Source organism: Ambystoma mexicanum, chromosome 1p (genome assembly GCF_040938575.1).
Source record: "Ambystoma mexicanum isolate Mex_15411 chromosome 1p, UKY_AmexF1_1, whole genome shotgun sequence".
Taxonomy (NCBI): Eukaryota; Metazoa; Chordata; class Amphibia; order Caudata; family Ambystomatidae; genus Ambystoma; species Ambystoma mexicanum.
Genome location: NC_090921.1, coordinates 982,020,637 through 982,034,915, shown reverse-complemented (window position 1 = coordinate 982,034,915; position 14,279 = coordinate 982,020,637). Strand labels below are relative to the sequence as shown.

Below are 14,279 nucleotides of genomic sequence, written 5' to 3'. Positions count from 1 at the left end.
AGATGCCTTTTTTCTTTGATTTGCATTGTTAAAATTGAATTCTAAGTTGCGTTATCGTGTGCCATGTATGTAAGATGGATGAGCAAATTGATATTTACGATCTGACTGTATTGGGCAGGACTTGATATCCTTCTTTTCTTTGTTCATTGTAATTTTTATTCTTTTTGTGGATTTCATTTTATTGTAGATGAATCCATTTCTGTGTTATGTAAAAGTACCTTGTGCATTATAAACATTTTAATTAAAAATAATCGTGAAAAGGAAACATTAGTGAACGGCATGAATGTATATTGGCTAATGATATCATGACATTCTATTTTGCAGAAAAATAAATGCTGAATGTGAAGGGCCAATTTAGCCCCAGAAAAGGAAGGAACACATTTTGTTTTAAAACGCCTGAATAATAAGGGCTTTTTGAAACTTTGGTTGATGCACCCATGTTACTCCATTGCTGCCGGTTTGTAAAACCTTCTGTCCTTGTAACTCCTGTTTTCACTTATCAGAATTTGGCTTCATAAGTCTTGACATATGCCTGGCTAAGGAATTCAGCATGAATCTGTTTTATTTTGCTGCTTTTATCTTCTGTTCTTCTTGCCTCCAACAATGTTGCAGGTATGCTGTGCCTAATCTCTGTCTGATGACAGATTGAATAAGATCATTAGTCTGTGTCTGAATGCAGAGTATCAGTGGTTACATTGCATCAAGGGCCCAGAAAGACCTGCAATTTTTGAGATGTACATGTTTCGACAGGGGTACCCTAGAAATCCTATGCTTATCCTCAAAGGAAGCCATTCGGGGCAGGAACTTCCGGGTATCTGTAGGCCCCATGTGAAACACCCTCCTCCTCTTGCAGATGAAAAAAGACACTCCTGGTTCAAAAAAAGCCTAGATTATCTTTAACCTTTCACGAGCTTCCCTTATTGAATCGCCCTCTTGTCCCATAATTCACTTGAAGTGGGCAACTGCTCACTTCTCCAGAATTTTTTGCCTTGTTCTCTTGAGACCTGCATGTATTGCACGCTCTGTGCATGCGGCTCTTTGTGATTCCTGATTACACTTGTCCTACTGTTGATTGTAACAAGGCAGCGAGGATCAGCTGTCTCCCTTTTCAGTCACCCTGTTCTCTTTTTATTTTCTTTTTTCTGCCACCCTCTCCACTTGTCCTGAGATGCGCCTCTGTTCACGGTGGGAATCTTACAAATAAACTATAAATACATTCTCATCTTGTTCACTTTAGTCTTTGTTTAAATGTATTCTGTTTTGTAATGTATGCGTTTAAGGTATGTAGCCACAACACTGAGCTTTAGATCAAAGGTCTCCTTTACACAAATTATGAATTAGTTAATATTAAAAAATTGGCTTTGGTAATTGTGAAGTAGGATTTTCATAGGATCATTGAAAAAATAGCAAGTTCTGTAATATGTATCCTAATTCATAAACTAATATCTATTTTAAATGACATTCTTTATTGTGTTTTAGTTCTATTCAAACTTTACACACTTGTTTCAAAAACAATACTGTCACATTATATGTTCATTCTTTACATTACATTGCATTCTAATCACAAATAACATTATGAGCAATCTATGAAAGACCTTTATAAAATCTACCAATATAAGCACACTTCATAAGCACAAAAAGAATCTGTCAATCCAGCGATCACGCAAACCTCTGTCATCACACTCACATTTCCTTTATCCATTTAAATCACGCGGCCATCGCCTTTTATTAGTTTTCTTTCTATTATACTCCATAATCAGTATAGGGCTAAATGGGCACAGGTAGATTTAGTATTTCAACAGTAGGTCCAATATTCTGCTGTTTTTATAGCATTCTAAACATGAACCAGATGGCCCAATATACACATGTATTGGGAGCCCAACTCCCTACACTCCGTAAATACATGTCTAGTTGTTTTGGGTGTATTCGGTTTACATATACAATAGTATCGTTCATCCTCTGTTTAAGCTGGGCACCCTGGACTGCTAACACTGGCAATTGGTTAATTCTTATAAGCAACACTAAACGCCAAATTACAGGATCTGGACTTAATATTAAGTATGGTTGGGTCTTTTTAAATAGGTGTCACCATGGAAACCTCCTTATATAATTAAAGGGTGTGTATATGGTTATAATATTTAACCCAATTCCAGATTTCCAGTTTCTTAGGGAATACAGTCTTGGTGGTTAAAAGAACATAACTTCAAATAGTTTTTGTTTTCAACCAATGACCTAAGACTTCCATGTTCAATGTTTTAAAAGATTTATTTTTCCGGGATGCATCACTCTCCAAATGCTTCGCCTGCTTTTCCAATAAGGGACAAAATTGGGTTATTACTGATTTAATAGAATCTGTGATCACTGTGCCCTGCATCCCCATACCCGCCTCCCTCCCCTATCCACTTACCTTTTCGGTGGCACACAGTGAAGTGTGCCACCGCCTTTCTTCCGACCCTGCCGCGTCAGTTCCTCCCACTTGCGTGGGTCGATACTGACAGCACAGGGTGTTTTTTTTTTTTTAAATAACTCCTTATCCCCTGCCTACCATCACGGTAAACAGGGGACACCCTTGCAACCCCTGACTCCCGTTACCGGTCCTAATTAAACTCTTATAAACTCCAGAGAGAATGATTGAGGCTAACCCAAGCACCTACACCAATGAGCGCTCACCAATCTAACCTTGTAAAGTCATGCATGTTAAGGTCATCCAACTTGTACAATATCATCGGGCAATAACATTGCCTGCATGTTATTAGAGCACCTTCTATCGAGTATCTGTTTTCCAGACCAAATTTATAAGCTTGAGCAATAATACCTTTATTTTACCGTATTTTTCCTATAATATGCGTATATGTCCCGTTGTTTCTCATACCTAGACCCAGATATGGATAGCTCTCAACATATTCCAAATGGGCAATTGTGGTTTTTGTTAGAGGTCTATTTATCTTTTTCCCAGAAACCATCATAACCTTTGTTTTATCGAAGCTTATCTTCAGCTTATTTAGACAATTCATTCACCATATTATGCATTCCAGACGCTGTATGGTCAAATAACACCAAGTCATTGGCATATAACATTGCTGGCAATATAGAGTCCCCCAATCTAGGAGGGCAACTTGCCTTCTCTCAAGCGCAAGCGCAGATCCACTAGGTATAGATTAAACAGTAGGGGAGCCAAAAGACGTCCTTGTTTGACTCCCCTATTTACCGACACAAACTGTGGTACTGCCACTATCGTTCATGAGGGCACACGCTTCATTGGTGGTTTGTAATTTTATGATTATTTGAAGGAGCCGAAGGGGACATCCCATTGCATATAAATTACCCCATAGGCTGTTCCTGTTTACTAAATCGAAAGCAAATTTAAAATCTACAAAGGTAATATTTGGCGATGTCGGATTGGGGCCTTCCCCTCTACTCATGGTCCCTTGTATCAATGCATGGTTTGTAGTGATAAAATCGAAAACAAAAAGGTCAAAAGTCAAAATATAAAAGTCAAATTTTTTTTTATTACGTTTTTTATTCGACTTTTTGTTTTTCGGTATTATGACTTTTGACATTTTTGTTTCGAAATTTTGACTGCAAACCTCAATGCATCTAGAGCCCTGATATTGTGGGTTGTGGATGAAGCAGCCTGGAAACCAGTATGAAAAGGATTATAGTACCTAACACTGAGACCCATTTCTGTAACTGTTTTAGAAAAAAAGTTGCAAAAATGTTACTTGTGCAGGCACCTTTTTTATACCCGGGAATTAAAATAATTTGCAGCCATGAATGGAATTTTACGTCCCTCACAAACTTTACAAAAAAATGATTTCGAATACGAGCTCATGTTTGATTCGGGCCAGGAGCCTGTGTTTTCTTCGACTTAAAAATGACCTTTTATTCAGGGTTAGTTCTCAGTTCCCAAGGTTCTACCTCCACTCACCAGTTAGCCTAGTTAATGCATCGTCAAACTTGGTATCTGCCGTTTCCCTTTTCAGTCTCCCTGTTCTTTTTTTATCACCCTCGCCACTTGTGGCGCTGCGAAGTGCCTTTGTTCACAGTGGGACTCTCGCAATTAAACTATAAATAAATGCCCATCTTCATTTTAGTGTTTTTTAAATGTATTCTCTTTTGTAATTTGGTTGTTTAAGGTACATGGCTACAAGACTGAGCATTAGATTAAAGGTCTCCTTTTAGGCTCCTGTAGAATACAGAATAGCTGTGAACTTTTGATACGTGCACTTTGAATTAGTGTAAAAAGTTCATTTTCAACATGTTGGTTGAATTAGATTGAATGAGCTAATTATGAGTGTGTTAATATTGAAAAGTTGGTTTTGGTAATTATTGTGAAGTAATATTTCCATAGTCTCGGACAGTTTTTCCTTGGAAAATGGTCAAGTTATGTAATATGTATCCTAATTCATAAACTAATATGTATTGTTCATTAATTATAAAGCACGAGCAAGGCACTGGTGGATCAGTGTTGTACAAAACAACTGTACATGTATCATAAAACATTAAAACGACATGCATAATAAAATCATACAAACAATAACCTCTGTAACCAGTAATTGAAGGTGAATACTGATTTTGGTCCAATAAGAAAGTGAGATCCTGCACGAATAAACAGTCTTTGTCAATTGGGAGCTGCATGTCTTTAGTTAAACCTGCTCTCCAAATAGTTGGGGAAGTCAAGTTTCTATATTTCTCGAAATATACATTTGGTATGTATATTGAAAAACAAAAAAAGAATGGGACGATCTGCATTTTCATAAGGTGTACACTCCCTAATGTTGAAACTGGTCATTTTAATGATGTTTCTAATTGTCATTTTTTACTGAAAATTGTTAATACTTTTTAGTGAAAATATAATTTATGTTGTTAGCTTGGACTGCGCAAAGTTAGGACAAAGACCACTTTCATGCTGACAATCTTCAATTGCGTCCTGGAAGTTTGCCATTCCAGAATGTGCATAGATCAGATTAGGCTCAAAAATGCATTTATCCCAGTTACTCTGAGCTGCTTTTGAGTAATGCAATCCCAATTGAGTCCTCTGGAGGTTTTTTGGGGGCATGCTTTTCAAGTCTCCACCTGATGACCGATGTACACTTAAAATTGTAAAAGTAACTATGACTGGGTCACATAAATGTTGCTAATGATTTTTTGCAAATATGACCTGTTGGGCAACAGTTGTACATTTAATGACATTGCAACTGAATAGAGAGGTGTTGAACTATTAGCTATGCAGTGCTATTAAACATGGACATATTTAAGGAGAACATCTATCTCTGTGTGCATTTCGCTTGATTTGTGGCAGACATGTGGAAGTCTTTTGCAAAGGCATGTGTCGTTTGGAAGGTGTGCACTCAAACTCTTTTACATGAGCATATGTGCTGCTCTATGCTGGAGGGGAAAACGTGTGGTACGGTTGTTTGTCAGAACGACCATGACAGTGAAGAAAGTGACTTGCTGTGCCTCCGTGCACAGCCTTGCTGTGACTGATAGTTGTGATGGCTTTGCAGCACTGTGGCCGGCTAAAGTGGTGTACTTGTTATGCATGGCACTTATACCAATAAGGGTCTCTTCTATATGGAGGGGGGGTTTTACTGTACTCTATGTACCCTGCTGTGGGGTGGGGAGCTAACATTCTTGCTATGCACCATAGCTGTACCTGGAAAGACGAGGCAGATTAGCTGTGGTGGGTTTAGTGGTGTTGTACCTTTTTTACCTATGCTGTACTCTGTGGAGCAAATGTCCCACAACCTTCCCTAGCCTCACTTAGTTCTCTCAACTCATTCTCCCTTTAACTGTGTTATGGCTGATTTTGACTACTTTCCGAACAGACTCTTCCGTTCCCCTTTTAGTTAGTAACTTACTTCCTAAGATTCTGAAAGCAACTGAATAGAAATATCTTTCGAGGGAAGATGATGCTTGCTGGAAGATGCTTGCTGTGTGGCTCACTTGTACCTGCAGTGGTTGTAATGAGCGATGAAGTTGCATCTGGGTTTGAGTGCATCATACCAATCTGTTAATCGTTTTCTTTTGTTCAGTGAGTGGTTCAGAAGAGGTGACCAGTGATGAAGACGATGGAGCAGTGCTTCTGTTTCCTACAGCCCCTTCCGGGACACTAATCCAGTGCAAGTGCTTGGAGTGGTGCGACTCTCTTGTTACAAACAATCTGTGCCAAAGTGTTCAGGTAAGCCTTGTTAAAAGGTGTACTCTGTTTTATTGTCGGTCTGTCAGGTCAGTGAGACCAAGGTCAATGGGCAGAAGACTGGCACACACCACAATAACAATGTTAACCTGGAGGTGGTTAAACCACTTGCCACTAAGTACATTTGATCTGTCTATCTTTCGACCCATTTCACCTCTAATCTATCCTGCTAAGATTCTTAAGAGACAAGCTTCCAAATCTACTCAAGCTTTTGTCAAAGAAAATCCTATTGTACTAACTCTCTAGGCTTGTTCCTGCTCTTCGATTTACAGAATTGACCCTAGCAGCCCTGTAATAACATGCTGGTAGTTACTGATGTCAGTTTGGTCACCTCCTGCCCTCCCCATGTCTTGTGACATAGTTGGCAAGTCCAAGACTCATTTGCAGATATGTAGCAGTCTGACAAATAAATGAAGCATTGGAAGCACTGCTGCTGGTTAGGATTAATGGAACACTTTCCACCCATTTCTTTTTGGGAATTTTTCTTTTTTGCATAACCATCATTTCTGTATTACAGCAGAAATCACAATTTCATTTTAGCCAGATTCTAGCAACTGGCAATATTTGAGCATATCCAAATATCTGAGACGCAGGTCTTGGTGCATTCAAAACCCTGGTGAATGTCTGCTCTCTGGTGCATTGGCCATCTAGATGGAATTTAAAGCCCCTTGTGTTGCGGGCAAGTCTAGGCAGGTCCTCTGTTTTTTTAAAAATTGAAATTAAATTTAAAATATAACTTTTTCTCTGAGCCCCTGAAGCAAGCTACACTATTGCAAGCAGTTTCAGTACTGAGAAACCACATGTGGTAGCCACACGCTTTACAAATTACATTATTTAAAATGGCATAGAAAAGCATTGGTGGAATGTTCACTATAAAAGGAAGTGGCTTGTTGTAGTAATGGGCCTAGTATTGTCAACGAGATTTATATTTTTGTTTGCGATTATGGTGCTTCGATCAAAACAATAGCCAGACGACTAGTTATTCTTGTTAGCAGGTGCCTAACATAAGAATTGCATATGATATGGCATTTGTAATGCACCTATACACAAGTGTTTCAAGGCGTGCAGGTGGTAAATTTGAGAAACTTACCAAGAGACTGAAAGAGGGCGAAACAAGAGGAGGCTGCAGAAGTGAATGTGTATTCAACACACCAGAATGGAAATTACTTTTTGTATAGTAATGGGTGAGGGTTTGCTAGATTTTCCTGATGTGGTTGCCTCTGTGGAGGATATGAGGTGTTGGAGTTTTAGGTCGCTGTGAAAGAGGACCCCATGTTTCATGCCTTGAAAGAGAGGGAAGGGAAGGATTGGGATAAGGCATTGGGGACTGAAAGGAATTTTACTCCAAAGGAGGTGTACAGAAAACTGAAAAGTGCCAACCATTGTCTGATGATGAATAACACTGAAAAATGAGTAGTCTGGGGGTTGAAGGAAAGAAAGATTTGGGTATTGTTGACAAAGAGGTGATAGGAGAAACCACAGGAGGAGATGAGTTTGCAGAGTTGGGAAGTGTAGAGGGTGAAGAGCAGTTGGGGCTAAGGCTCAGGCTCAGGCTCAGGGGACTATAGCTTTGAGAGGGATGGGAACAGAAGTTTGTGTTCCAGAGATGAAGGAAAAACTGGTACAGTAGAAAGAAATTCAGATGAGTTTGGGGTCTTTGAACTCCAAGGTTAGAAAGAGTTTGCAGGAGAGGAGAGGAAGGGTGATTTGACTACAAGTAAGTTACAAACATGTCATAGAAGAGGCAGACTTGTATCAATGAATGTTCAGGGGCTGAATTCCCCCCAGAGAAAGCGGAAGAGTGTGCTCTTCAAATTGGTTGAATTAAGAGCTGATAGAGGGATACTACAGGAAACCCACCTGTTACAGGATTGGCCCAAACTAAGAGCTCAATGGTTCCCCCATCAATATTTTTCTGCTTATTCACAAAATCAGGCAGGATTTGCAATCTTGATCAATGGCTCTCTGTTTGAAACAGATGAAGATTATTCAAAATGTTCAAGGGAGATAACTGGGTCTTTATATTCGGGATGGAGGCAGAGACCTGACCTTGGTTTCCATCTATGGTCCTTATCAATATAATGATGGGTTGTTTGCTCAGGTGTTCCCTCATATTGCTCAATTCCAATGGGCAGACCTTATTATTGGTGGAGGTTTTAATGTGGTGCTGGTGGGTAGGATGGATAGATGGGGCCTAGTACCCGAGTCTGAGATAGCGGAAACAATGTCCCTTAAACAAGCAATGGGGGATCTACAGTTAGTAGATGCATAAAGACATTTTCACTGATTTTTTTTATGTCCATTATAGTTATTCTAGGATTGATTATTTTTTGGTTTCTCGTTTTCTTCTTCCAAGAATCGGCTCAGCCATTATAGAATTAGCGTTAGTATCAGATCACTTTCCCATTGCACTCCAGACTGATATGTTTTCTGTGGGTATCAGGAAAGCTACTTTATGGAAATTGAATGACTCTTGGACAGATGTCGCTTATTGTGCCACTATTTCCAAAAGAATGACAAAATATTGTCAAGATAATTTGACAGGGGATGGTTCACTGGCGTCTATTTGGGATGCTTTTAAACCCACTTTGCTGGACGAACTCAGCTTTGCCTCAGTGCAGAAGCGTATTTTGGAGACTCGGAAGGTTGAGGCGGAAAGAGTTTGGGATTGGGAGTCCCAATATAAGTTGGATGGATCTATGAATATATATATAGGCATTTACAGGTAGCAAGTGTGGAACCGGAAGCTCTATGGGCGGATATCATCTAACAGTATGATAAAAGGCCGGATGTATGTTTGTCTGTTTGTCCGATGCAGTCACATCTTCGCTTCTTGTCACGGCTAGAGGGAGCTGTTGGCTTACGATGTATAGTGGTCCTACTGTGTCAATGAAAGCCTGCACCTTGGCCCATGTACACAGGCCTATACGCTAGTTTCCCAACAATTGCTTAGAACAAAACTTTTCTACTTTAGGACCTCTAAAAAGGTGTCACAGATTTTAGCGTACAAACTTAAAGCCCAGAGGAATAGTAATACAATTGTCCTATTGCAACATAAATTGGGCGATGTACACGAAAACGAACACACTAAAATGCAAATCCTGTCTCAATATAACACAAAATTGTTTAAAGCTGAGACATTCAATAGGGCTCACCAGCAGGCTTTTATTAAATATACACACCCCCCCCCACCCTTTAATTTCGGAGGACAATGGACAGTTGTTGGAGAATCCCAGTACGGTTGAGGAAGTCTCCTATGCTATTCGTACCCTTTTTGCCAATAAGGCCCTTGGCCCGAATGACTTCTCAGCCCTATTTTATAACAAACTCTCTGAATTGTTATCTCCTCATTTAGTGAAATTGTTAATACTTTTGCGGACACAAAGGCAATCATGCATACGGTGGGAGAGTTGGTAGTGACATTGATGGGTAAACTAGGCAAAGCTATTACTCAAAGCTCTTCCTATCAGCATATTGTGTTTCTCGTATAATTCTTGTATTTATTCCAATATTTTAGCTGCTTGCTTAACTGCTGTGCTCCCCGGAGTGGTGGGTAAAGATCAAGCAGGGTTCGTCCCACTTCGCCAAACAAATGACACTATCCGTGGGACTATTGATGTTATTGAGTGGGCAAGTCAGAACAAACGGGAATTGGCCATTCTTTCTATCGATGCTCAAAACACGCTTGATGGGGTAGATTGGATATACCTGTCAGAGGTGCTAAAAGGGTTTGGATTTGGTCCTGTCTTCATGAAAAGCGTTGTTGCTAATTTTGTACACCAGTCTATGCATATTAAATTGAATGGAGCATTATCTGAACCCATGAGCCTACAAAGGAGGACCTGTCTGGGATGCCCAATACCCCCACTATTAATCGCTTTACCAATGGAGCCTTCAGCACAACAGGTCCGTTCATCTGTGGATAGCCAGGAGTTAGAAATAGCAGGGTCCCAACATAAAATACCACTTCTCTTTTACAAGTCTGTTTCGCAAACTTCATTACCACACATACTCTCCCTATTAGAAAGATTCCATCGGTCTCGGGTTTCAAAATTAATTTTATTAAGTCCACTATACTTAATGAATACATCACTGTCGTCTGAGACATTTAGTAGGTTGAAGAATATTTTTACCTTTCTATGGGCTTCGGGCAATTTAGGAGTTCATCTTACTTCAAATGTGACTAATTATATTCTGCTAATATTCCAGCGCTTTTTGCCTCAGCCAAATCCGAAATTTCCTGGCTAGGAAGAGTGGCAGCGATTTAAAATGACTTTGCTGCCTGTTTGCTGCCTCTGTTGTATGCCTTCAGATAGAGCAGTGCTTAAAGATCTTCGGTCCCACATTTTTAGGTTCATATGGACTAAATTACCTAGAGTAGCTAGGCGTACACTCATGGCAGAAAAGAAAAAGGGAGGCTTGCAATCCCGGATATCGAAAGCTATACGTAGCACAGATAACTCCTGTCTGGAAAATCGAGCTGCAGCACAAACTCCAAAGCATTGGGTGGATATTGAGCAGGTTATGATCGGGGATCCTTTGCATGACTGGTGCTCCCTGGGAGGGTGAGAGCGTGAAATTAGACTACTTCCTTCGACTAGAGCCACATCCGGCTACTGTGATACAGCTGCCTGTAAATATGCTGTAACCACTTTCTCTTCCCCTTTGACAGGTATATGAAATAATTAAAATTTCACTCCCGAATGGGATAGATGGAGATTTATCAGTTGGTTAGAGGCTGGGCTGCTGAGATTAGGTCATTTGTTTAGAAAGATCAAACCTTATGCTTTGAGCAATCTAAACGCTTCGACGGTTGGGCACGCAAGGTGTTTTCTGTGGGGAGTATGGCGCTGAAATCAGCCAACTCCACTTGTGCCTTGGCAAGATTTTCACACACTCTGTGGAACTGTTTCTCTTGCAGTTGAGCATATTTCCGAGGGGGAAGAAAGGGATGGGTTCCTTGCTCTCGTGCAGGATGGCAAGGATGCAATGTGTGAATCCCTTCAGTCGGGTTTGGACAAGGCCGACAGTGTTAGCCGGTCCATGGCTGCGAGCACTGTATAACGCAGATTTGCGTGGTTGCGGAAGTCGGGTTTTGCTCCGGATGTGCAAAGCAGTCTTTTGAACATGCCCTTTGATGGCGCGCATTTGTTTGGCAGCAAGGCTGACGAGAGCCTTGAGAGGTTGCAGACCTCAAAATGGTCAGGCTTTGTTCCAAACTTCTTTTTTGTCCACGGAATCTGCTGAACCTCCACAGTCCCCTATGAATGCTGACCCCTCTACTGATATTAACAGTGTAGTTGTTAGCATTCCCGAGGGAAAGGGGGAAAATGGGACAGAATAACAAACTCCAGGTCTGGTTATGCTTCTTGAAAACCACTCAACCTAATGGAAAAAAACCAACATAAACAACATTTGTTTACTAACCTTTAGTTGTTGCAAAATCTACTCCCCTCCAAAACTATATCCCAGATTTAAAGAAGAAACGCTTCACCATACCTGATATCATCTTCTAATTACTTGAGGACTATATTTCTTACTGTGGAATATTCAGTGTCTCTCCTGATAACTTTTTTCAGAACGTCTGCTCAACAATCTCCTTGCACCCAAATTCAGATTGATGACCTTTTTGAAAATGTTTACACTCGTGAAAACAGTTGATCGTGCCGGGAAGCCACTTTAGTTTAAGTCACATGTGCGACTGGTAATCAGTTTTCAATCATAAATGTTTAACTTGAAGTTGTTGCATCCGCGTAGTAAACAAATTTGCCGAGAAGCGTCTTTCGTTGTATGCGCATGCGCGGTGGAATACTACTTTCAGCATTGAGAAGTTTTCCTTTAACCTTTGCGCCTGCATAGAAAAAATAATTTTGCGTAGAGCGTATAGTACATGAATTTGCCGGGAAGCGTCTTTTGGATTTGTGCGCATGCGTAGCAGAATACTGTTTTCAGCAATAGAAAGTTTCCTTTAACCTTTGCGCCTGCCTTGAGAAACAATCTTGCCAGTAAGCGTATTTGACCTTATGCGCATGCGCGATTGAGCACTGTTGCGAGACGTGTCTATGGGTTTATCATGCATGCGTGTGTGGAAATGCTTTCTTCCGACTGTAGCAGGTGAATTACTTGAATGCTTGAATGAAGATCACACGCGTTAGTTAGATTGTTAGTTAAAACGTGACGAACAAACAAATCGTTCACAGGAGTCTCCAATGTTGAAAACCTAACACGCTGTCACTTGCGCAGACAGCGTAATAGTTTCTACCCAAAAACCGATCGAAATGGAGCGCAATTAAATTCACTGTGCTCTGAATATAAAATAAATTAAACCGCTAATCGCAATCGCGCAACGTTAACGAAAAAACCGTTAGGATATAAACGAGCACGCGCACGCATTTCAACCCTTGTTCATAACGCTACACAGTTAATGAGGGAAAAGATTTAATCCCAAACATGAACGCTCTCAAAAACACTTTCCTTCCTTTAAGAATAGCTTTTAAATGTTAAACAGGTGAAAATTTAATTAACACAAAAGATTTCAAAATAATGCACTGATAAGGTAAACAAAGTCACTTTGCTTGCTTCCTCTTCCATAGGATGTTCTCAGGAGTGATTCCAAACTCTCCAACCAAACTCCAAAAATCCAGATGACTTCATTTTAGAAAAAAAGGATTAACAATAGTCTCAAAATACACCAGCTCCTCATAAATAGGACCTTCCTGCTGGGCTGCTGACAATGAAAGGCAGTTTAGAATGTTCTAACAATGCCTTTTCTAAACCTCTGACCAATCGGGAATGTTGCTGGAAATCACCATCTTGGCTTGGGAATTTCTCCACAATCTGCACTTCAAGGTTAAGGCCCAAACCATTTAGCACATTAAACACGCATATACTTCCCCACAATCAACCAGAGCTCCTGAAACCTGACAAAAAGCTGCAGCGAAATGTTTAAGCACAGTTGTGTGTCAACCTCCGCCTTTTTGTCCTAGGGGACAGCAGTGGAGGGGAGGTTTTTTGTTACTACTCCTCCTTTGGTAGAACGAGAGGAGCCGCCAGTTAAAGGGGTCAGCGTAAAAGTACCTGTGGTGGATGGGGAAATAGAGGTACCAAAGCCGCTCAGGCAGCTCCCTTTTTGCCTTCAGGCACTGCCGCAGCCGCTCAAAAACATTCATGAGGCCATGTCCTATGGTACGCCGGTTGGGGGCAGACTGTCTCAGCATCTCAGAGTGGCGGGCCATTACTTCGGATGCGTGGGTTCTGGATACAATCGCCCATTGCTACTGACTTCCCTTCCTAAAGCGGCCTCACAACAATCCACCGGGGAATCTCTTTGAAGCTTCCAGATCCTCTCCTTGTGCAGGAGATCTTGACCCTGCTAGAGAAAGGCGCTATATAACTGGTGCCTTTAGCGGAGAGGAACAAGGGTTGGTATTCCCCTTATTTTCCGATCCCAAAGACCGGGGATTGAGACCCATCCTGGACTTGCGTTGGTTGAACAGACCTCACGGGAAGGACAAGTTCAAGATGGTTACTCTTTCTCACTTCCTCCAGGCCCTTCAACTTCTGGACCTACAGGATGCTTACTTTCATGTGCCGATTCATGCGGCTGGCGTCTCGCAATTTGTTTCGGGTCCTGCCATTCGGATTGACCTCCGCCGGGGGTCTTCACCAAGCTAATGGTGGTGGTGGCAGCGTATCTCGGGGGAGGGGGATTCTCTCGAGCAAGCATTGGCTCACCTCGGTCTCACCTGCCACTCCCTCCACAGGCTGGGCTTCTTCAATTTCAAGAAGTCGCATCTGACACCTTCCCAACAGCTCCAGAACATCAGGGCTTTGTTAGACACGTCCTTGGAAGTGCTCGCCTCCCAGGGTGAGGGCTCATCACATTGTGCAGATGGTGGACCAGTTTCAACCTGCCCAGAGTCTCCCGGCTTTCAAATTCTTAAGGTTGCTTCACCTCATGGAATCCTGCATTTTTCTGGTGCCAGAGGCCAGGCTGAGGATTAGATCCCTACAATGGGTCCTCAAGATGCAGTCGTTGCAGTTCTCAGGCAAGATGTCGGATCCTGTTCAGATTCCACTC

The 14,279-nt window shown here is 41.3% G+C and overlaps 1 protein-coding gene across 4 annotated transcripts in view; it reads left to right on the top strand.

The window, feature by feature from the left end:
- The window catches only part of KIFC3 (kinesin family member C3), a 632,740-nt gene that overhangs the window by 430,634 nt on the left and 187,827 nt on the right, over positions 1-14,279 (top strand). For all 4 annotated transcript variants that reach the window (XM_069654325.1, XM_069654315.1, XM_069654306.1 and 1 more), the window contains exon 3: positions 6,036-6,181. Coding sequence is in view for 3 of the 4 variants with exons in the window: in XM_069654315.1 (XP_069510416.1) it covers positions 6,036-6,181 (146 nt within the window). In the remaining variant the exon portion in view is untranslated. The remainder of the gene's footprint in view (positions 1-6,035; positions 6,182-14,279) is intronic.